At 38.2% G+C, this 22,878-nt stretch overlaps 1 protein-coding gene across 3 annotated transcripts in view; it reads right to left on the minus strand.

Moving 5' to 3' along the window:
• Positions 1-13,258: 13,258 nt before the first annotated feature.
• EPC1 (enhancer of polycomb homolog 1) overlaps positions 13,259-22,878 on the minus strand; it is a 99,527-nt gene continuing 89,907 nt past the window's right edge. For 2 of the 3 annotated variants that reach the window (XM_072651939.1, XM_072651938.1), the window contains exons 11-14: positions 20,430-20,548; positions 19,013-19,154; positions 18,538-18,904; positions 14,056-14,622 (exon numbers count right to left, since the gene is read on the minus strand). In XM_072651939.1, the coding sequence (XP_072508040.1) occupies positions 14,550-14,622; positions 18,538-18,904; positions 19,013-19,154; positions 20,430-20,548 (701 nt within the window). In that variant the 3' untranslated portion in view covers positions 14,056-14,549. Of the gene's footprint in view, positions 14,623-18,537; positions 18,905-19,012; positions 19,155-20,262; positions 20,350-20,429; positions 20,549-22,878 lie in introns of all 3 variants that reach the window. The other variant, XM_072651940.1, reaches the window with a different exon arrangement.

Below are 22,878 nucleotides of genomic sequence, written 5' to 3' on the forward strand. Positions count from 1 at the left end.
ATTAGGGGTTATGCTCAAGTGAAGGGGTAGAGATCAAGAGCCCATTTAGAAGAATTTGCTTTGTCAAAAAAAGGTCCTCCTCTTCATGGGAAACAAAATGAAAGAGGAGAGAGTAGGGAAATATGTCTCAGTGAGGCAATATGAGTTGGAGAGAAGAGCCAGTTCCTGCCAAATGACCTCCTTGTTTTTAGTGAAGTATGGCGATGAGGTCCTCAGCAAGGAGGGTGGGTTGAGAGACCACTGTGGCTCCTGCTCCTCTTCTCCTCCCACCACACTTAGTGGAGATAGTCATAGAATATAATTATAGATGACAAGGCATTAATGTGTCAATGAGGTGTTAACCCTTTGCTATCATTTTATGAAGTGTGGACACCTTAGGAGTGAGTCAGAAGGAAGTAACAGCAACAATCAACGATGGACCATACCCTACATCCCTGGGGACAACTCACTAATTAGGACTTCCATTTTCTCATCTCTAAAACGAAGAAGTTACACTAGAGTAGAAAGATCACTTTGTTGTGGTGAGGCCCCAGATTATTTTGCAAATTTTCTATTAATCATTCCAATTAGTATCCCTAGGGTATTCTTAGTAAACCTTCATGTCTTTAGCACATAGGAATAATTTTATCTCCTCTTTGCGTATCTTTCTTTCTCTTATTTCTGTTGTTGGCATTTCTAGAACTATATCAAATAATAGTGGAAAGAGTTGGCAACCCTGCTTTTCTCTCATGTTCAGTGCAAAAGGTTTGAATATATCTCTATTTCATATGATACCTGCTTTTGGATTCTGATAGATATTTTCTACGACATTAAAAAAAGGTGCTTCTATGCCTATGTTTTGTAGCTTTTTGGGGGGGCGATTGTTTGTTTTTGTTTGTCAAAGGATTTTCTTCATCTCTACTGGTCTGGAGTCAGGAAGACCTGAGTTCAAATCCATACTTAGATACTTACTAGCCGTGGGACCCTGGGCAAGTCACTTAACCTCTGCCTGTTTCTGTTTCCTCATTTGTAAAAAGGGGTTTAATAATAGCACCTACCTCCCAGTGTGAGGATCAAATGAGATAATATTCGTAAAGCACTTAGCACAGGTGCCTGGCACATAGTAAGCACTATAGAAATATTAGCTCTTATTAATATGATAAATTTATTGATTTTTTAATGTTGAACCATATTTGCTTTCCTCGTACAAATCCAACTTGGTCAGATTGAATGAGTTTTTGGATACGTTGCTGCAGTCTGACAATTTTATTTTAAAATTTTTGAATTGATATTCATTAGTAATCTTCTCTAAAAGTTCTCCTTCTGGTTTTATTCCTCCTTCGTTAAAGTATTAGAATTATATCTATCCTATAAAAAGAATCTGGTGAAGTGCTTTCCTTCTCAGTTTTTGAGAATAATTTGTTTGTTTTAATTGTTTTTTAAAAGTGTGATAGAATTCTCCTGTGATCATCATGCCCAGGAGTTTTTTCCCTGCTTTGGTAATTCTTTTACAGCTAGCTCTATTCCCTTTTCTGAAAATGGGTTACTAAAGATTTGGACATCTGTGAACATTGATACTTTGTATCTTTCAAGTTATTCCTCTGTTTCTTTTGTGTTCTCAGTTTTATCGTAGAACTGTGCATAAGGCTTTGATTATTATTTTATCTTCTAGCTTTGTGGTGATTTTGCCCTGTTTTCTTATTTTGTCAATTTGATTATCTTGCTTTCTTTAAAATCAAATTGGCTAAAGGTTTATCAATTTCATTAGTCTTTTCAAAGAATAAGCTTTTAGTTTTATTTTTCATTTCTGTAAATTTGTTTTTGGTTTGCAGCTCATATAATTCTCCTCTAATTTTTAATATTTCCTCCTTTCTGCTTATTTTAGTTTTTTAAATTGTTAGTTTTTTAATTTTGTAAATTGGTATTCAATACATTAATCCTTTTTCTATTCTGTTAATATATTTTTGTAGAAATATTATTTTTTTATCTAACTGCATCCCCAAAATGTTGGTGTGTTGTTTCATCATTATCATTTTCTTTTACATGATTATTGTTTCTATGATTAGTTCTTTGACACACTCATTATTTAGGATTTGATTGTTAAGTCTCTGTTTTGATCTATTTCTTTTGTTTGTTCTTTCTAAACTGATAATGATTTTTATTGCATACATAAAGGATATATTTTCTATTTTTGCCTTTTTATATGTTAGCAATGTCTCTGTGCCCTAATACATGTTATGGTTTTGTAAAAATTCCATATGGTGCTAAGAGATATATTTATTCTTTAACAGTTCCATTTTTAAAATGCCATGAATCTTTTAAAGTTCTAGCTTTCCCCCCCAACTATTTGTCAAGTTCTTTATTTTTCCTTTTATTGATCTTTCTACAAGACTTACTCAAAACTGAAAGAGCAACATTGAAATTGCCACTACTGCATTTCTGTCTATATTTTCTTGTAGTTCAGTATATTTTTCCTTTATGAGTTTAGATGCTAAGGCATTTGAAGCATCTAGGTTTAATATTGGATATTGGTTTGTGGTCTATGGTTTCCATCAGCATAGTTTAGTTACCTTTTTATCCCTTTTTATGTTTTGAATGTTTGTTTTTGCCTTGTTTGATAAAATGATTACAACTTCTGCTTTTTTGGATTCACTTGAGGCATAGGAATTTTTTTCCAGTCCATTTTAAATTCTGTGTATGTCTTTGATTGTTTTAAACATATTTTCTTGTAAATATTGTGGGATTGTAGGATTTTCTTTTCCTATCCAATCTGTCAGTCTTTACCATTTTATTAGATTGTCTAATACATTCACATTCAAAGTTAGAAGAATTGTTTTAATTTTCTTCCATTTGTCTCTAATTTCTTTTTCCAAATTACTATCCCTCCCTTCCTTTTTAAACACAATACCATGTCTCTTATTTTAGCTTCATTTATTTTAAGACGATCTTATTCCCACCGGCTTGTTCTCAAGCTCCACCCCTTCAATTTGTTCCAAGTTTTGGCATTTTGTTTAACTTATTAGTTCTTTTTTCTTTCTTAATTTTATATAGTTATTGAATCCTTCCTCTATTTTCCTCTAAGTTAAATAAAATAAAATTCACCTTCCTGACATCCCCCTTCAACATTTAATTTTCTGAACCTTTATTCTAAAAGCATTTCTTACCCTCATTTTCTTCATTATTTATTTTCCTTTTCTCTCTATTTGAGACTCTTATTCTTTGATTTATAGTCCTCTTATTGAGTTAGTTCTTTCTGAGTCCCTATCTTCTTCATGGAATTAAAGCTTCTAAGGTACCTGTGTTCTAAGCAGTTTCTGCTTTTTTCCTTGTAGATTTTGCTCCCCAGCCCAAGTCTTCTCTGTTGTGCCTCATAAAGATACATTTTCTTGCAGGTGTTAGAGCTTTTCTATGTCCCTGTTGGTATAATTCATTATTGACTTCGCCTTCCACTTGGTCATTTCCCCCCAACTGCCTTGAGATCTCCTCCCTGGGTCCTTGCCCTTCCACTCTTCTGGGTGTCTGTTGCTCCTTGGTGCTCTGAGGCCAGAAGAATGGTCTTTTGGCCCATTTCTGTTGTTGTCATTGCCTCCTTACCTATTCTCCTGTAGGCTTTTTCCTGAGAGACTACAAGGAGTTAATTTCCCTTCATTTTTGTATTGTTGGCAGTTTTTACTGAACTTCGATTTTTCTCATTTTTAAAAGGAGAGAGTTGGACTAGATGACCTCCGAGTCTAAATATATGATACTCTGATGCTCTCAGGAGAACTGATATAGTTGATAAAGTTCTAGAATTATAGTGGAGAGATCTGGGTTTGAATCTTGCCTTACTAACTATGTGGTCATGGGCAAATCATTTAACCTCTCTGAACTTCAGTTTCCTAATCTGTAAAATGGTACTAAGAGGAAAGTAGGTGGCAAAATGGATAGAGAGCTGGGGCTGGAGTCAGGAAGACCTGAGTTCAAATCTAGCCTCAGACACTTACTAGTTATATGACTGTGGGCAAGTTGCTTAACCCTGTTTGCCTTAGTTTCCTATTCCATAAAAGTAGCTGGAGAAGGAAATAGCAAACCATTCTGGTATCTCTGCCAAGAAAACCCCAAATGGGGTCATGAGGAGTTGGACACAATTAAAACAATAGGAAAAAGTTATGTGAGTCTATTATACCTAGCTCACAGGCTTGTTACATGACAGGCATTGTGCTTGGTACTGGAGACACAAATATAAAAAAACCCCTTTATTCTCAAGGAAGTGTTTTGAAATTTTTTAAGGGTTATATAAATATTAGTTGTTACTATGATTATTAATGATAAGTAGATATCTTGAAAAGCCGGATTCCACATTCCCAAACCTTGACTTCTATCACCCTTTTCCTTTCTACCCCTCACATACATGGGATGAAGTGAAATGCTTGATCTTTGAAAAAAAGGTGTTCTATAGGTATCAAATAAAAGTGATTTGGCAGATAATTGTTGGAAGAATAATTTTATAATGTTATCAAATGAACTGGAGAACTTTTTAAATGGGATGCTGCATCTGACAATCTTCCCAAAAGTAGAGGCTGCCTCACTTATGGAAGAGAATCACGGTAAACATTTTGCAGCTGGGGTCTGAATTAGTAATTTAATCACTGAAAACAGGAAAACATCTGGCACCAGCAGACCACGCTGAATCCTTATGGCTTTCAAAAATAAGTGGAAATAGAGCTATAAACATGCCATGTTTTTTACCGAGGGCAAAACCAGGTTTTGTGTGCCTGTGTGTGTGTGTGTTGCGGGGGGAAGGCATTGAGGTGCAGCTGCACCTTAGAAGGGCTTGATGGAGGTGACCCAGGAAAGGGTGCCCTGGCAGTGAAACCCTGGAAGTGGCAGATGTCCTCCATAGCACCTCGAGGTGGTAGATACTGGGGTCAGCAGTTGCCCAGAGGGCCAAGAGATTGGCCAGAAGTTGTCTCGTTCTGGGGATAGCCCAAGGAGGAAGCATTTCCCCTAGCAGGAAGCACATTCTACTCCCAACTTGACTGAAGGTGTGGGACCAAGCCCTATTTGTTCCTTGTTAGTTATACCTCTGGGCAGCCACATGTTGCAAAGAACCCTGTTTCTGGAGTCAGAGAATCTAGGTTAGGACCCCAGCTTTGGTGTGTGTGTGTATGTATGTATGTGTGTGTGTATGTATGCACACACACATATGTACACACACATATAACCCCCTGAACCATCTGGGACCTCACTTGCATCCTTTCTAAAGGCATGTCTTCTCTACCTGCTCAGTCCACATAGAAGTCTGGGAGCTTGTGCCTGACTGTGATGACTCAGAGTTGGCACTATGTGTTGATGAAAAGTCTTCCACTTGACTGTGGAATCTGAAGCACTGAGAATTCAGAAACTCCTAATCCAGAACTGAGGGTACATTAAGGGGAAAAGAAATTGCAATTTCCTTCTCCTACCTCCCAATATCTCATCCGTTTTCTTGTCAGGTTGAAGTCAGGGAAACCACTGAGTTGGAGAAAGATAGCTACTTGCCTTCTCCCACCTGGTCACCTCCTGTCTGCAGTACACACATATGTACACATGTGTGTATGTATATGTATGTATTTACTCTTTCCTGATCTTAGGCATATTCTGAGGTATTCTGAGATAAGAGTCTTGTCAACCTTCTGAGCTGCGAGTCTTATATTGTCAACCTGAGGAGGCAAGATCTAGTGATCCCCTGAAGTACTAACTAGCAACTAGAGTAGGTAGCAAGTCTACTGGAGCTGATGATGGTAGCCACAAACCAAGCAGTGACCCTGAGATGGATGTGTCCAGGCAGTGAGCCTGTGGGAAGTGCAAAATCTGGAGAAATTGCAGGATGTGAAATGGAATGGGTGAGTTAGCACAACAGCAGCCAAGTCTGCCGGGGGGATCTGGTGGTTCAGGGCTTGACTCATCCCAGCAGTAGACTGACCCATTCAGCCATGACCCCATGTCCTGGGAAGCATCAGTGCAATTTAGTAAGGGAGAGACTAGTCCACCAGCCATGTCCCACTCTACCACAGACTTGAGGCGGAGAATGCAGGGAGAGAAGGATTTGTGAGTGACCTTTGCCATTTTTATCCTCTACATGTATTCTTCAACTACCATTATACTTTGAGATCACTCTCCCTAGGGACCTTGTGTATGCAAAGGGAGAGTGTGCTCTGATTTGGGAGAAATTTTTCTAAAAAATAATTAGTGTTCTCACTCAGTAAATACCTTTTCTAAGAGTTACTGGAATTCATCTGGTTTATTGCTAATGGGGGAGGGGCACACCTTTAGGGAATCTCTGAGTTACCCATGGAACCATTGGTAAGGAGTGGCCAACTAATCCTCCGGAGACCCCAACATATGAGTCTGAATGCAAGTGGAGTGATCCCAGAGGGGGTGCAGCATACGTAATTATGGTGTTTTCTGTCATTTTGACAAGATTGAATAAAGCATTTATTAAGTGCTAAGTACAAAGTACCAGGGATACAAGAAAAATGGGCTATTTTCCCGAGATAAATGAAGCTCTTTCAGTGCTAACAGGCCTAGAGTTGCCCTTGAGGACTTAGTGTCCAGTTTGAATAGATTCTTTGAGAACTTCAAAAGAGAAGACATCAACTAGAAGATCCGAAAGTGGTGGTGGGGAGCAAGGATTATGCTAACTCCTTTTGGCTAGGGTACAGGTGGTGGTGGTGTAGAGGCTGGGGATGAGAGAAGGGGTGACCCACACTGCATACAATGGTCAGGGATGAGCTTTATTTTTTTTTAAAGAAAGATTCCATGATCATCAGAAGATAGAAAGAATGTGAGAGGAAGATATCTAGGATGGATACCTTCACTTAACTAGGATAGATATCTTCTTAACAGTAGAGCATAAAGTCCAAAGGGAATGAGGAATGGGTGAGCAGATAATGGCTAAAGTGAGACTGAGGTGGATGTGTGAGCACAGGAGGAGACATAGCTGGTGAAAGGGATTTTTTTTTTGCCTCAGGAATGAGTGATTTTGACCCACAGGGAGCAAGGGAGGAGGATGGAGTTTGTCAGCCATGGGATGGGGTAGGAATAAGTTCATTGAGGGTCAGGAGTGACTGCAGACATTAGTGATATCAGCTCCTATCCCTGTTACTACAAACATTGGAAAGATGGGAGCAGAGGTGTCAGTGAGTTTTGGCTGGGCAAGTGAGGCTGAAAATCAAGCACCCAACCAATAAATAGTCATTAAGTTCCTACGATGTACCAGTCATCGGGCTAAGTAATGCAAAAACAAACAACGAAACAATTCCTACTTTCAATCTTATGTTCAAATGGGGAAGATAAGAAATACATTTATAAGCATTGTAGCATAAATGTATAGTGAATAAATAGAAATAAATGTGAAGTAGTTAAATACAAGACAGTTTGAAAGGGGGGGGAACCAGCAGTTGGGGTGGAGGGTTGTTATGAAAGGCTTTATACTTGAGCTGTATTTAAAAGGTAGGAGCTCTTGAGGTAGGTCTAAAGGAGGGAGGGCAATCCTGGCAGGTAGAATGGCCAATGCAAAGGCACAGTGATGGTATATGAATATCATGATTAGGCCCTCAGAGCTGCACTGAACTCATGCTGGACATATTTATAGGCAATAGGAAAAGAAAGAGCAGATCCAGAGACACTGAAGATGAGAGAAAGGGTAGTAGGAATGACATGCCACAGCTCTGTAGCTTCATCTCAAGATGGTGAGGGAATGAGGCACACCTGAAAGATATGCCAAATGTAGAGTGTGCAGTCAGCTCCATTTTTTTCAGTAAGTCTTGGTCTCTATAGAGCACTGCAGTTCATCTTTGCTTTTGATGCTTTTGTTGATGCTTCTAAAAATTTCTAGAAAAACCAGGGCCCCAATTCCCTTGCTTTTCCTGAGGTTGTTGCATCCATGGTTATATCGCGTCTTTCTAGGGAAAGCCCACTATTCCCTCCCCTCCCACGTTAGGAATAGTGTGTCAGGAGGTTCTTAAAGGGTGAAGCTCCATGGGGTGGCTTAGCTACCCAAGCTACCAGGGAGGGCTCTAATCACAAGCTGGAGGTCCCCAGCTATCCTGTGCATGTGTTCATGTAATTCAGGTCTCCCCAGGCTTTTCCCTTTTAGTACTTTCAATACCAGTTAAAGTCTAAGGTTAAAAATGTTCTTATTTAAAATTCACTGGCCTCATTTTAGTCCCCTTCCCATTCAGATCCCTCTTTCCTTCTCCAAATGTGAACCCAGCAAGAATTAGCTTCTGGCATGCAGGTTAAATAAATGCACATACAGGCATCTCAGAATAGAAAACTCAGGCTAAAGAAAAACGTCTCTTCCTTCTGTCACAGTCCTTCCTTCTCTTTGTTTCTCTTGTTACTGATCTTTGCACCACTAGATGCGATGTAGTTAGGGTCATTAATTGCTAGAAAAGGCTAGAGATGCTCCCTCTCTGTTCCCTCCTCTCAGTCTGCTCCTTCAAACACAATTCTCAAGTACGAATCAAATCCTTCTTCCAAACTCAAATCGTTAGTCTTCTGCTCAATACCATCTCTTGCTCTTCGATTGTCATGGATCTCGATCTCTTGCTGAACCTCAGACATGAAGCCCTCATCTATCAAATCCACTTCTACTCAAGAGCTACTGAATTCAACAAGTCTCACAGCCATGTTGATTGCATGTATTACAAATTTATGTTACCCAATCTCACATGGGTTCCTGTTGTAACAAAGCAGTCCTTTTATTCTTTCCTAATTAATTATTCTAAACATTCTTTTCCTTCCTCAAATCGCCCATATCTCCATTTAACCCCTCACCAGTTGAAGTCCTCACTTTCCTGAGAAAACAAACAGACCATTAAATGTGATCTGCCTCTTTTCTCATTCTCTTCATATCAGAACCTCTTGACATCTTCCATTCTCTCATTCCCCCAGACCCTCAATGTCCGACAAAGCCTTTCTTTTTGTCAAGTCAACCCCTCTACATGTACATTTTATCCTATCTCCTCATATCTTCTCCAACAAATTGCATCCTCCACCAACTTTCCCCACTCTCACCTCTACTGTTTCCTATTCAGATTCCTTTCTTACTGCCTTTAAATATGCCCCATCCTTAAAAATATAAACGCCTTCCTAAGATTCTTCCATCCCTTTGGGTTATATCTACCGTCTCTCTTCCCTTCTTTTCCCCTCAAACTCCTTGAAAAACTTGTCTATGCCTCCTACCTACATTTCCTATTCTCCCTCACACCTCACTCTTTGCAATCTGGCTTCCAATTTCATCACTCAACAAAGTGCTCTCTCTACAGTTATCACTGATATCTTAATTGCCAGGACAGACAGTCGTTTCCCTTTCTTCACCCTCCCTGCTGCACTGGATACTGCTGATCATACTGCCCTGGACATTACCTTTTGTAGTTCTGTGCTTTCTCAGTTGCCTTCACAGGTTCATCATCTACACTATGCTTTTGTGGGTGTTTCCCAAGGTTTTATTCTAGGTTCATGATCCAAGAGATAATTGGAATTACAAGAAATTTTCCTAACCCTAGATAATTCCTGAGACTATGGATTCTGAATGAGCACAAAACACAGAAAAAATAGACTTAATCTTAGTCTGAGTGTATATGCATGCATAGAAATATACTGTAACAGATATAGATATAAAAATATATTTACGCAAACACACGTAGATACACACATAGAGGGGATTATATTTGTGTCATTCAAACTGAGTTTCAATTTTCTTATTTGTAAAAATGAGAGACTGGACTAGATTCCTTCTAAGATTGCTTTCACTCATAAATCCAGTGATTCCATATCCTTGGACATAAGCTTCAAGTTCTTTTATTACACAGATACTTTCTAGACTCTAAAACAAAAGTGAGGAAGAATCTTTTTTTCAAGAGCCACTGAGCCTCAGGAAAATAATATGACAGATTATTTTTACAAAAAAAAGGAATCAGCATTAAGGTATGTTTGTTTTCAAGACAAATGGAAGCCAGTTTTCTTGTGTAAGTATAGATGCATAGAATCTTAAAAGTTGGAAGAAATTTCAGAATTCATCCAGCCCCTCCTTCAAGAGGCCTGGGGCAGCTCTCCTAGTTTCCAGGATCAAATATCAATAAACAACAGGTCATTTTGCAATCCTATCTGCAGTTCCATTTGCATACCCTAGCTGGAACTGTCCTAAATCAGACTAGAATTCATTGAGGGGCTCTAGATGCTCTCTTACCCTCTTCTCTCGTTTCAGTTCCCTACAGACTATTTTGCTCTCTCCTTTTCTGTCTGAAGATCATAGGATGTTAGCATGCATAGGTTTTATAAAAATCTAATTCACTTTTCTATTTTGCACACAGGGAAAGTGAGGGCTATAGAAACAAAGAAGGCTATTTGTACATGGTCACACTGGTTTGAAGTGGGAGAGAATTTGAACTCAGGCAGGCCTTTTGACTCCAAAATGCAGCACATTACCATACTGCCTTCTCCTCTACCCTTAGTCCTCTCTACCTCTGCCCTACCCCAAGAATAACCATGTTCTTAATTACCAATCCCTTTGCCCCCAACATACCTTTGAAAAGTCCTGAGAATGAAAGCCTTTTCTGAGCCTATTCAAATGCAACCCCTTTCCAAACCAAAAGAATGCAAAAATGGAAGATAATGTGAAACATCTCATTGGAAAAACAACTGACCTGGAGATAAATCCAGGGGGCACAATTTAAAAATTATGGGACTACCTGAAAGGCATGACCAAATAAAGAGCCTAGACATCATCTTTCATGAAATTATCAAGGAAAACTGCCCTGAGATTCTAGAACCAGAGGGTAAAACAAATATCAAAAGGATCCACCGATCACCTCCTGAAAGAGATCCAAAAAGAAAAACTCCTAGGAACATTATAGACTAATTCCAGAGTTCCCAGACCAAGGAGAAAATATTGCAAGCAGCTAGAAAGAAACAATTTGAGTATTGTGGAAATACAATCAGGATAACACAAGATCTAGCAGCTTCAACATTAAGAGATCAAAGGACGTGGAATATGATATTCCAGAAGTCAAAGGAACTAGGACTAAAACCAAGAATCACCTATACAGCAAAACTGAGTATAATACTTCAGGGGAAAAATTGGTCTTTCAATGAAATAGAGGACTTTCAAGCATTCTTGATGAAAAGACCAAGCTGAAAAGAAAATTTGACTTTCGAATACAAGAATCAAGAGAAGCATGAAAAGGTAAACAGGAAAGAGAAATCATAAGGCACTTACTAAAGTTGAACAGTTTACATTCCTACATGGAAAGACAGTATTTGTAACTCTTGAAACTTTTTTGGTATCTGGGTAGCTGGTGGGATTACACACACACCCATAGAGACAAGAGAGCACAGGGTGAGTTGAATAGGATGGGGTCATATCTAAAAAAATGAAATTAAGGGGTGAGAGCAATATATTGGGAGGAAAAAGGGAGAAATGGAATGGGGCAAATTATCTCTCATAAAAGAGGCAAGTAAAAGACTTTTCCATGGAGGGAAAAAGGAGGGAGATGAGAGAAAAAACATGAAGCTTACTCTCATCACATTTGACTCAAGGAAGGAATAAAATGCACACTCACTTTGGTATGAAAAAAAGAATAAGCACACATAATACATAGAAAGTGCTTAGTAAGTGTTTGGTAAACAGAATGGTAGAGAAAAGTGAAATAGGAATCTCTAGCTCCACATGTTTGAGGTACATAGTCCAAACTGCATTTCGCATATAAACATGCTCACATAACATTGTGCATGAGTCTAAGTTATTTTGTTTACACAGTATCTTCTGAGAATAATCTAAAATGATTTCTACAGCTCCTCATGGGTTGTATGCAAGTTACTAGACTTGGTGTTGAGGACCAGGATTCAATTCCTGAGTCTGTATAAAAGTAGATGGGCCCTTCTGGGTCTCTGTTTCTTCATCTGTATAACGAGGAGATTGGACTAGCTGACCTCTGAGGTCCCTTCCAGATCTAAGTATATGATCCTAAAATAATACTATAATCTAATAAGCTGATAGAAAATCAAAGGTTTTCATCATACTTCAATATTTTTCTTTCACTTATGCACTTCATTCAGCAGATACCTTTGTGTTACACTTCTCTTCTAGTTCAAAACTAAGTGACCTCACACATTGCCTTATGAAGGAACCTTTCTCAGATTAGAAATATTGGCTCAAGCCTTCCTTTCTCTACATTTCTAATTGCCCCACTGGTATGTCCAACCCAAGTACTAGTACAGACCTAAAGGGCATAGCCCATGTTCCGTTCACATTAAATGCAGCTTTCTGTGGGGGCACTTAACCCACTATTCAATTTGGTCACACTGGTCAATGCCAAGGACTTCAGGGAGACCTTAGAGGAAAGCATCAAAGTGTCCACCACCAATTCCTCCCCTCCCACTGGATGAATTTTTATTGTACCAAATATACAGAACTACTGATTCTCCTGGGCAAAGATGGGTAGTCTCAAGGCCTTACTAATCAGGGGCCACAAGCAGTAGCTGAAAGCCAGAATCCTAACTGCCTGCTTTGTGGTCCTGATGAGGGATGTCAGTGAGCAGGTAGAGGGTGCGTGTGTGGCCTCAAGTATGTAAAGCACAAAACTGGACAAATGCTTAAACAGTCAAATTTCTGGTGCTAAATCCTGCTGGGGAATGGACATCAACCAACTGGGAACCATATGTTACAAACTATCATCCACCCTTAGCAGAGGGCTACTGCTAGATGATAGAGCTAGGTACCTAGAGCTATAAGTGCCACCTATTTCTGCAGCTTTTCCTTACAGCCAATGACAGAATTAGCAGTCATGACATCGTGATTAGCTATGGGCCTCAAGGTAAACCTGCCGCATGCATGACTCTAGCGTTTAAGGTGGCGAATAATTTCCACCTCATCAGCTGCAAAGGCTTTCTCTGGTGGAATTTCCAAAGGGACAGAGGATGTTTATACTATGGAATTGCTGCTTGGTTTGGATTAGTCCAAGAATAAAGGAGTGAGATGAGATAGGTAGCCCTGACAGAGAACTCAGATGCTTCAGAGAAATCTAGAATTGGTTACCTTGGAAATTTGTCACCCTCAGTTACTTCTCAAAAATATTAGCATAGAACTGAAATCCCAACCACCCCATAACACTGTCCTTTGGTTCACACCATGATTTTAGTGATGAATAAGTGATCCATTCCCAGCCTCCCTCCTTTTATTAGCCACAGATCTGAATTATTCACACAAGAGAACTGATATCCAAAAGAAAATTGAACACCACCACACATTAGCCAACATGTAATGCCCTGGGTTTATTTTGTGAGAGTTCTGTCACAATTTTTCCAGGTGGGATTAAAAACCTTAAGGATAGTGTATGCCGTTGGCCTGGGCATTCAGACTTCGGTACTGACAAAGCACTAGTCTAGTAGTCGTCTGTTAAGTACCATTCTCTTCACGGAAGAGAGGTCAATATTTCCAAAGGAAGGCACCCGATAGTTGTGGTTCTGGCCTTGCAGCCTTCTGGAGAATCTTAAAAGGAAAAAAGCTGGCTGGCTGTTTTTAGAAACTGGAATGATGATACACGTACAGCAATTACTGCATTCTTCTCCCTTATATCCTTTTTCTGAAGAACAAGTAAAGAATGAAGTCTTTTAAACAATTCGACAATTAAAAAAAATACAATTTTGTGTGCTAAAAAAAGGGCAAGACAACATAAACTCCAGTTGTAAGGACTCCATTTGCATACTTGATTTAACACTTTTTGGTGTGGAAGGAAATGGGACTACTGGGCTGTTTGTGGAGCAGCAACATAACCTTAGTGCTTTCAGTACCAGAGACCACCCACGCCTTTGTGGGTAAGTGGGGACGGGAGGATTCAAGAGACTTCATCTTTAGCTTGTTACTTGTCTTAATGATAGTAGACCAGGAAGATCCCCATTTAATAGTACATTCCCCATTTTAAACTGATGCCTTTTTTTTGTTTAATTCTGTATGTATGTCACCATTTTTTTTCACATGATACACAGAAAACTCAGGGACCCAGAGGGGAACCAAGTTATGTTATACCATTTACAAAATACCAAGGAGTCCACAGCTACCTAACACATTTACTACAGCACAGGAACCAATGAAGGTACAGTGTACAAAAAACTGTAAACACGGCACAATAAATAGATAAAACAGCAGGTTCCGCACCATGCACATGATGTGATGACACTTCATCTCTATACAATCTCACATCTCACACTCTTTGTTGCAATTTGTTTCCCTCCCCCCCTCCCCCCACCCCAAGTGCAAAGCATCACAAATGAACATTTCTGTATTCAAGTAACATATATACAAGGGTATTACAAATATGCAGTACTGTACAGATAATTGCTGTATGCTTAATTTACAGATGTTGATTCTTTCCTATTAACAGTAAGAAAAGAAAATCAAAGCATGAGAGATGTGCATTGCTGTCTAGTCCCCACAGCTGCCACGGAAACGCATATGTTGCATTCCATCATCCCTTGCATTCAAAATGCTACTGATGCATAGCACCTAATCAAGTCCCCAAGGCTGCAGTTCATTCCTGTGGAAACTACGTCACCTCCATTGCTACTGTATTGTCTGCTATGTTGTTCAGTGCTGGCTTTTCTGCTTCATGGTTTTCCCTGTTAAAGAGAAGATGCATTATTTACTTACTATGTAATGTAAACATTCAAAAGACCAATAAATTTTTCAGCACAAAATCTGTTAAAGTTGTGGTTATTTTATAAAAACAAAAAGAAGGAAGGAAACAAAGCTGATATCTCATAAAATTATGCTAATACTAACTCCTCTAAGGGTAAGTTATAAACAACAGTATATAAATATTTATAATCAGTATTTAATTCCCTATGAAACTTAGTCAACAACGTTACTGGTAATAGTATACTTGAATAACTTATACAATTCTACTAAAAACATAATTATTTGAGTTTCAATTCACAGTCTCAAGTTCTACAAAACTTTTAGATATTGTTAAACGGCACAAAACCAAGTTGTTCAGCCTTTAATTTGAATTTTCTTCATTTTGATTCTAGTAGTAAGGAGTTATCAAACAACTGAATGAAAAAATGTCTCTAAGTTAATGGGAAAAGAGGGAAGCAAATAGCTAGACCTTTAACAGTCCTACTCTAAAGCTTAGACCTTAGAAGACTTAAGAATTTTATATAATGATGGAGTTTTTGAAAACACTCACTATAGAACATCTGAGCATTTTAAAACCAAAGAAAGGGAGTCCAAAATACATATGATATTAAACACTTGCATTTTGCGTTCTGGTTTAACATTTTTAATAGTTTACCAAACTATACAGATTCTTTAAAAATCATTAGTTAACTTACTTCTAAAATACCATATACTTGTTTCAAATATATCCTACATGACTATGTTTAGAGAAAAAAGGGCTTTTTTTGGAAACAACTGAACTGAGGTAGGATTCCAGGAACTTGGATTTTCAGTTGTGGCTCTGCTAGCTATGTATCTTTGGACAAGTTTCCTCATTTATAAAATTGAGAGAACAAAACTATGAAATCCCTAGAATCTCTTTCTAGCTCTAAAATTCTCTTAAAGTAACAACAATCACATCGTTTTTAAGTAAGATGGCAAAATGCCTTCTATGCCATGAAAGATTTAATCCACCCTCCCAGGCTGTTGTAGCAATTAGTGTCAGTGTCTGTGTCATTGCCAATAAAGGCAGTCCTGACCATGACAAAAGGGAAGAATTCAACTATTACTCCCACCATTCTTGTCATTTTAAAGACAAGCTGCTGCTTCTTAACAGTAATGTTACAGGGTATGTTCTGCTTTGTGATTCACCACAAACCTGAGAATCAGTTCGGCTAATCTCTTACTTTTTTCCTGGATCTGAATTATGCATAACATTTGTTCTTGTCAGTTCCATTATGGACAAAATAGGAGAGAAGATGAACTGAGAATTTAGATTAGTTATAAACAAGAATTTCTTGATTGTAAGGACTAGAACATATGTGAAGTCATCATGATAATAACAACAATGAATATTTATACAGCACTTATTATGTGCCAGACTCAGTGCTCAGGGCTTTGTGATCATCATCTTGCATGACCCTCACGCACAACCCAGCTAGCCATAAGCTCTGTTATTACCCTCACTTTACAGACAAGGGATTTGCCCCGGGTGTCACAGCTAGTGAGTGCTGAATCTGATCCTGACAGAGGATGCTTCTTTCCCTTAAACCACCTGAAACAGACATGGGCAGTCTTATCGGGAATCAGGGAGATGGATGGACATTTTGAAGGTAAAAGTTCAAGCCAAAGAATAGTTTTTAACTACAACTTGTTTTGAACTTGTATTTACTATATGAGCCACATCTACTCAGGTCCTATCAGTCTTATCAGCTTCTCTGAAATCTCTCTTTTCCATGGCCCCTTCCCATCTCCACAGCTCTCAGGATCAAAATATTTAGAGCTGGAAGGGACCTTAGAGATTCTAGTGTAATCCCAGGTCACTTTGCTGCTGCTGCTGGGTCATTTCTCAGTCATGTCCAGCTCCTCCTGACCTGATTTGGTGTTTTCTTGGCAGAGACACTGAAGGGCTTCGCTACATTTTATTTTTATTTTACAGATGAGGAAACTGAGACAAACAGGGTTAAGTGACTTGCCCAAAGTGACAGTTACTAAGCGTCTGAGCCAGATTAGAACTCAGGAAGAGGAGTTCCAGGTAACAAAGAAGTACTAAGAAGCACAACTGTCATTCACAGGTCAAATACAGCCCTCTTCTTATTACACTGTGCTTCAGACCCCTATCACCGCAAGCCTGAAATGACAATATCTCCTAACTAGTTAGTTCCCTACCAACCTACTGCTTTGGCCTTATTTCTAGCTGCTCCCCTTCCCAAATCCTCCAACGAGAACCAGATAGGCTTACTCACTGTTCCATTCAACAAACTTCCATGTTTTCCCAGGCAGAGAGCGCTGGGCCTAGAGTCAGGAAGACCTGGATTCAAATCTGGCCTCAGATACTCACTACCTGTGTGACTCTGGGTAAGTCATTTAACCCTGTTTGCCTCAGTTTTCTCATTTGTAAAATGAGCTGGAGAAGGAAATGGCAAAGCACTCCAGTATCTGTGCCAAGAAAACACCAAATGGGGTCACTAAGAGTCAGACACGACTGAATATCATGTTTTCCCATTTCTGCATTTTCATACCTGCTATTCCACCTTCTCAAAATGTCTTCCTCCCTTAAGTCACAAGGCAACTAGGTGGATATAAAGCACCGGACTGGGAGTCAGAAAAAACTGAGTTCAAACCCTTCTACACACATTTATTAGCTGTGTGATTCTGCACAATTCATATCACCCCTCTCAGCTTCAGTTTCTTTACCTGCATCATCTCCTATCTTATAAAAGGGTTTATGTGCCAAGCTAAAATAGGTAAAGCACTTGGCAAACCTTAAAGCACTACGCATTAACCTTTTAAGAAAAAGATCAAATGGCACCTCCTTTATAAACATTCCTCTGCCCTCTCTCTCTACCCCAGTCTAAAATTAAGGCTCTTTCTTTGCATTCTTGTGGCAGGAATTTACTGTACAATTCATTTTGCAATCATAGTGATCATTTTAAGAAATCTCTTCAAATATCAATCTATTTTAATATTTTGTTATGACTATTTTCATAGCTTTATCTCATTCCCCCAATGAAACCCTTAGCAGTATTAGATAGTGCCTTACAATTCTTAGCATCCTCCCCAAATGTTTAGCATAATGCCAAGCACTTAGGGCCTACAGTCCAATACACATCTGCCCATTTCAACCACAGTCATATTTACTTGAACAAACAATTCTGGACTTAATGAGCAGTGCCTAGGAAACTATATCAACCACAGGTTGTTGCAGAGAAAGCATTGTCTTGGTGCTGAAAGAACGGGGAAGGAAGGGAATAAACATTGATATGGCATCTTCCATATGCCAGGCATCATGCTTATTATCTCATTTAATAACTTAGAAATATGACTTCTAAGTCACCTCCAGCAATCTTTGAAAGTTCAGAGGAAAAGGAAATGGTGCTTCAAAATTGGAGAAAAGCAAATTTCTCAAATTTCAAGGGGAAAAAAAGAGAAAAGAATGAAATATACAAATCAGTCCAGTGTTGACACGGTTGGACTTACTTTTGGTAACTGATGTAATAAGAAGGAACAAATCCAAGAAATGTACCCTAAGGTACTGGCCTTAAGAAAAAGGAAAGGCAGAAATACCTCAGAACTGTGAGAGGAATTTAAAGAAGGTGGTGAATATTTTGATCAAACAAGGGAAAGTATGCATGCAAGATACGTGTATGTGACACCTCACGGTACTGCCTCAAAATCTAAACAAGAACATCGAAGCATTCCCCAATTCAATCGCCAAACCAAGTGAAGAACTGATTTTAACCTATATTTAAAAAAAAAAACGGTTATTGTCATTGTTAAAGGTGCCTTTGGGAGCACCAGCAAGAGGCATCCTTTAAGTTAATAGCTCTCATTTCCAAAAGAGAAAATGAACAAAAGAACATGCATTTCCTACTCACCTTGGAACTGTATCAACAGAGGATGAAGACGGGACCTTGGGCACCTGACAATTTGCTGCTGCAGACAGCTTTAAGGCAGATGATGGAACAGCACTTATAGTCCTAGGTATATGTCGTGCATTTAAGGTGGTAATAGAGTTTACAGTGGCAACTGAAGAGGGCACAGTTAATCGAATGTTGTTCCCAATCAGAACCTGAGTTGTTGCAGAATTGGCAGCAGTCACTTGATGACTCAGTGCACTGTGGGAACTTGAAGTCTGTGTTATATTAGAAGGCTGTAACAAGGTTGAACCTGCTGTTGATGATGGACTTGTATGTACAAGTGCTGTTGGTGTAGTACTACTGAGGTGTAAGCCCTTATAAACTCCTAGAAAGAAACAAAGTAAGAATTCAGAAAATATGTAATTCTGTTGTACCTAATGCAGAAACGTGTTTTTAAATGGGAAGACCAACTTAAATATTTCCATCACTTTACCTGAGGCTTGAAAGATGCCATTCATTCCAATTCCAAGCACCACATCATCCTTCATCTTGAATCCCATCAGCTGTTCTGATGTCACCAAAGCAGAAGCAGCAAACTGAGCACTAACAGAATCCAATGTCTTAGAAACAAAACCCTAAATAAATAAATAAATAAAAGCACAAATCATTGTACCACTTAGTCACTGCTTAATGGATACTTCAAGCTGCACAGGACAGGGGAGTCAAAGTTAGGATAGAGTAGAACAAACTTGGTAAACTAGTAAAATCTGATGCTTTCTGACATTTAGAAAAATATGGTGAGAGATACAATATTGTTCGGGAGGACTTAAGAGCTATGAATTTTATTCTATTGTCTGAATTAATAATACTCTCTTTAAGTCAATGACCCAATGAATCTCAAATATCCTTAAGTGGTTAAGTGGAATCAGCAATAGCTCACTTCAAAGGGCTATATGAGGAATAGCTAGTAAAATCATTAAAATATTTCACTAACATAACAGAAATCACAACTGAGTGATTAAGCAATCTATCTCTGATTTTAGTGATAAAACTAATACCTCTTCACCCCTATCCCACTCCTTATTCTCTCCTCAAATGTACTTCTGAAGGTTCTTTGAGAATTTAAAAATGAAATAAGCTCTTTGAGAGCAGAGCCTATAAAGGGCTTCTTTAGGAGGGGAAAGAGAATGTAGAGGTGAACGGGAGACAACCCTAGCACCTCAGCAAAGTATTTTACACATAGTAGGTGCTGAATGCTTTTACTGAATGATAATAATCTTTTTAAGATTAGCCCAGACATACTGGAAACTTGGCCCTTTTAAAACCAAGACCAAAACAAAACATAAAAGAAAGAATAGTTCTTACAAAATGCTGATTTTCACAGGCTCAAGGCTTCCAACTTATCTCTACTTTCAGTGCAATAAGGACCAACATCTCAGCTTTTAAAAATTAAACCTATGACATGTTTAAACAGTCAGGATTTACTATGTTCTAGGTTTAAAAAAGCAATTTTCTTAGCAGTAGAGATGGTATCATATAATAAAACTAGTAAAATAAATTACATAGATGTCTATGATAAAACTTATAAAATGCTTATGATAAATGATATGTGGAGTTCTTTCAAGGGGTATATAAGTGGACCAGAGGTCCACTGGTTTGGAGACAAGGTTCTACCTTATTTATCCATGTTCTTAAGTTTTGCTTTTTAAAGGAGGGGACAGAGGCAACACCTGCCACACTCACCTGCAGAGTCCCTTCTAAACCCTGTACACAATGGCTATGATGTAGATTCAGGCGAAAGCCACTTTCCTGCTGGCTAGATGCAAGGTTCTATGACAACAGGCGACAATTAGAGATGATCCCTGGCAGGGAAACAACAAGGGATAATCAAAGACAGACGAAGCCCTCACCTGTGGAGTGTTGGCAGAGGAATGACTGCTGGCTTGCTGTTGGTGGATTTGTGCCAGCTGCTGTTTCTGCATGAGCGCCAGCTGCTGCTGATGTTGCTGGTATTGTTCGGCTGTAAATGCTGAACAAAATACAGAATGAAAGAACACTGCATCAAAGGAGATATAACAATTCTGAAATCCTAAAACAAAAGATTCCAACATCATAAAAAAAGCCTTCGTGTATAAGATCAGAGTCCCTAAAAGGTTCATAATCCTGCTAAGTATCACCTCCAAACTAAATCTATCTCAGTTTGCTAGTTGGCAAGCACCCTGTCACATTTTACAAGAGTGGCTCAAGTCAAAATAACTTCCTGACCTAATCCTAGGAAAATGAAATGCTCATTTCCCAGGTATTTCTGTAAAGCGGTGACACTTGGCTAGACAGTGTAAAAGATTAACACCAGCTTTCATACCCACAGGTTTGGATTTAAGTTTTCAAGAGCTTAACAGCAATAAGTTTAATTAAAACCAGTTTCTATTTCATCCGCATTACATTTCCAATGCATCTGGATGACCCCTACCAGTTCTGTTACAGATATTCATCATTTTACATTGTTTCTAATTTTACCTATCACACAAATTCCCTCTCTATGAAGCATACAAGGTTGTTGGTTTGTTGTGTTTTTTTTTCTAAAGAATTCATCCTCTAAATCTAACAGGAGGAAAGGAGGCTCCAAAAGTAAAGGTTAATTACCCAATTTTCCCCACCCAATTAACCCACCTGGAAAAAATCCAGTCAATAAGAACGGAGTTGTTTATGTTGATTTACTGTACAGAATGATGTCTGAGGAAAGACACTGTGTTATGCTACTTATGTTTGTCTATGGAGAGCTCAGTTCTAAAAAAAACAAACAAAAAAATTTTCATTTATTACCCCCCAAAAAGGGTGTGTGCAATTTTTAAAGGAAACCTTTCTTGCCAATTAAAAAAAAGGAAGGAAAAAAAGCACATACATTCACAATACATTAGGCTTAAAGGCTTCTTTAAGAAGTCTGTAATGTTCGGGTAAGAGTTTAAAAACAAAAAAGTTATCATGCATTTCTATCTAGGGATTGCAGGGAATCTGTATTTCATGCAGATTTCCTGAATCCAGAGGTTAATATGGTTTCAAAATACGTTTTTTACTAAAAAAAATAAAAAATAAAAATAGCATAATTGCATTTTGATAAGGTTAGCCGAATATTCAATCAAATTTGAAGTTCTTCAAATGTAACTCATGAAGGATCTCTCTCCCCCAGGACACAGCTTCAATCTGGTAAACAGTAATGTCACTCTTACTTGGGTATTAATTCTATCATTTTTCGATGGGATTAGAAAGCAGCAGACAGGCATGTTACATCTCTGGCCATCTGGGGTATGTGTACGTGACTTTTGTACTTAGCTGAACTATATTTGTAAGGCTAAAGGGAAAACAACAGGGGGAAAAATGTGTTACTATCTGTTTCTTCTATCTCTTATGTAACAGATCTTTGAAAGATTTTTCTTCCCTACCATTTTCTTTCTATTTGAACTTCTGTAAGTAGAAATTTTGGTGTTGTGTTATCCTTTAACATTAGCAGATAAGATAAGCAGCTCTCCATCCAACATGAGAACTACTATAGAGCTTGCTTTCTGAAATGGTCTGTGAGGGCTCAGTAAGGTATACAGAATAGAGTCTCTAGGTGATGTAACAATTTAGGGTTACTTTTGTTGGCAACTAAAAGCATGCATACTTGCTTAAAATAAGGTATTATCAATTCCTTAGTGTTTCATTTAATGGAAATAAGTCTTACTTTGTATGACCGCCTCACGGTCAATAATTTTACGCTATGACTTTTAAAGAAGGTTGCCCCATTGTTTTTCTATAAAATCTAATAAATTATGAGACCCAGGATCAGTAACAACTATCAATGATTTATTTTTTAGAAATTTTGATAACATTATTTCTCAAGAGTACCTAAATTTAAGATATGTAATAAACAAGAAGGCTGAAGTTAAGGCAGTATATTTCAATATTATTTTTGTCCTATTTAAATAGGAGAAATAAAAGTCTATTATTCCCACATTTGTTGATCACTATCTAAATCTCAATTTAACAAGGTATATCTCCTATGGGTTCTGTGTTTTTTAATTGCTGACAGAAGCTGTTTTCTATTAATGTTGTGGATTTAGAAATAAATATTATTTTAACAATTACTTATTTTAAAATTAAAAAATAGAAATAAAAAGTAAAAATAAAATAATATGCACTTATGATCAATAGTGATCATCTGTATGATTGTCTATTTTCAGCTGATGCTAGAAATGCCAAAATTTAAATTTAGATTCCAATTTGTTATCTCCATAAGAGCAGGTACAGAACAGGGAAGCATCATAGGTAACCTTGAGGTTCATCTTCTTCCTAGGGCAACTTGGTGAATTTGTAAATAAA

Source organism: Notamacropus eugenii, chromosome 3 (assembly GCF_028372415.1).
Source record: "Notamacropus eugenii isolate mMacEug1 chromosome 3, mMacEug1.pri_v2, whole genome shotgun sequence".
In the NCBI taxonomy this organism is placed as follows: domain Eukaryota; kingdom Metazoa; phylum Chordata; class Mammalia; order Diprotodontia; family Macropodidae; genus Notamacropus; species Notamacropus eugenii.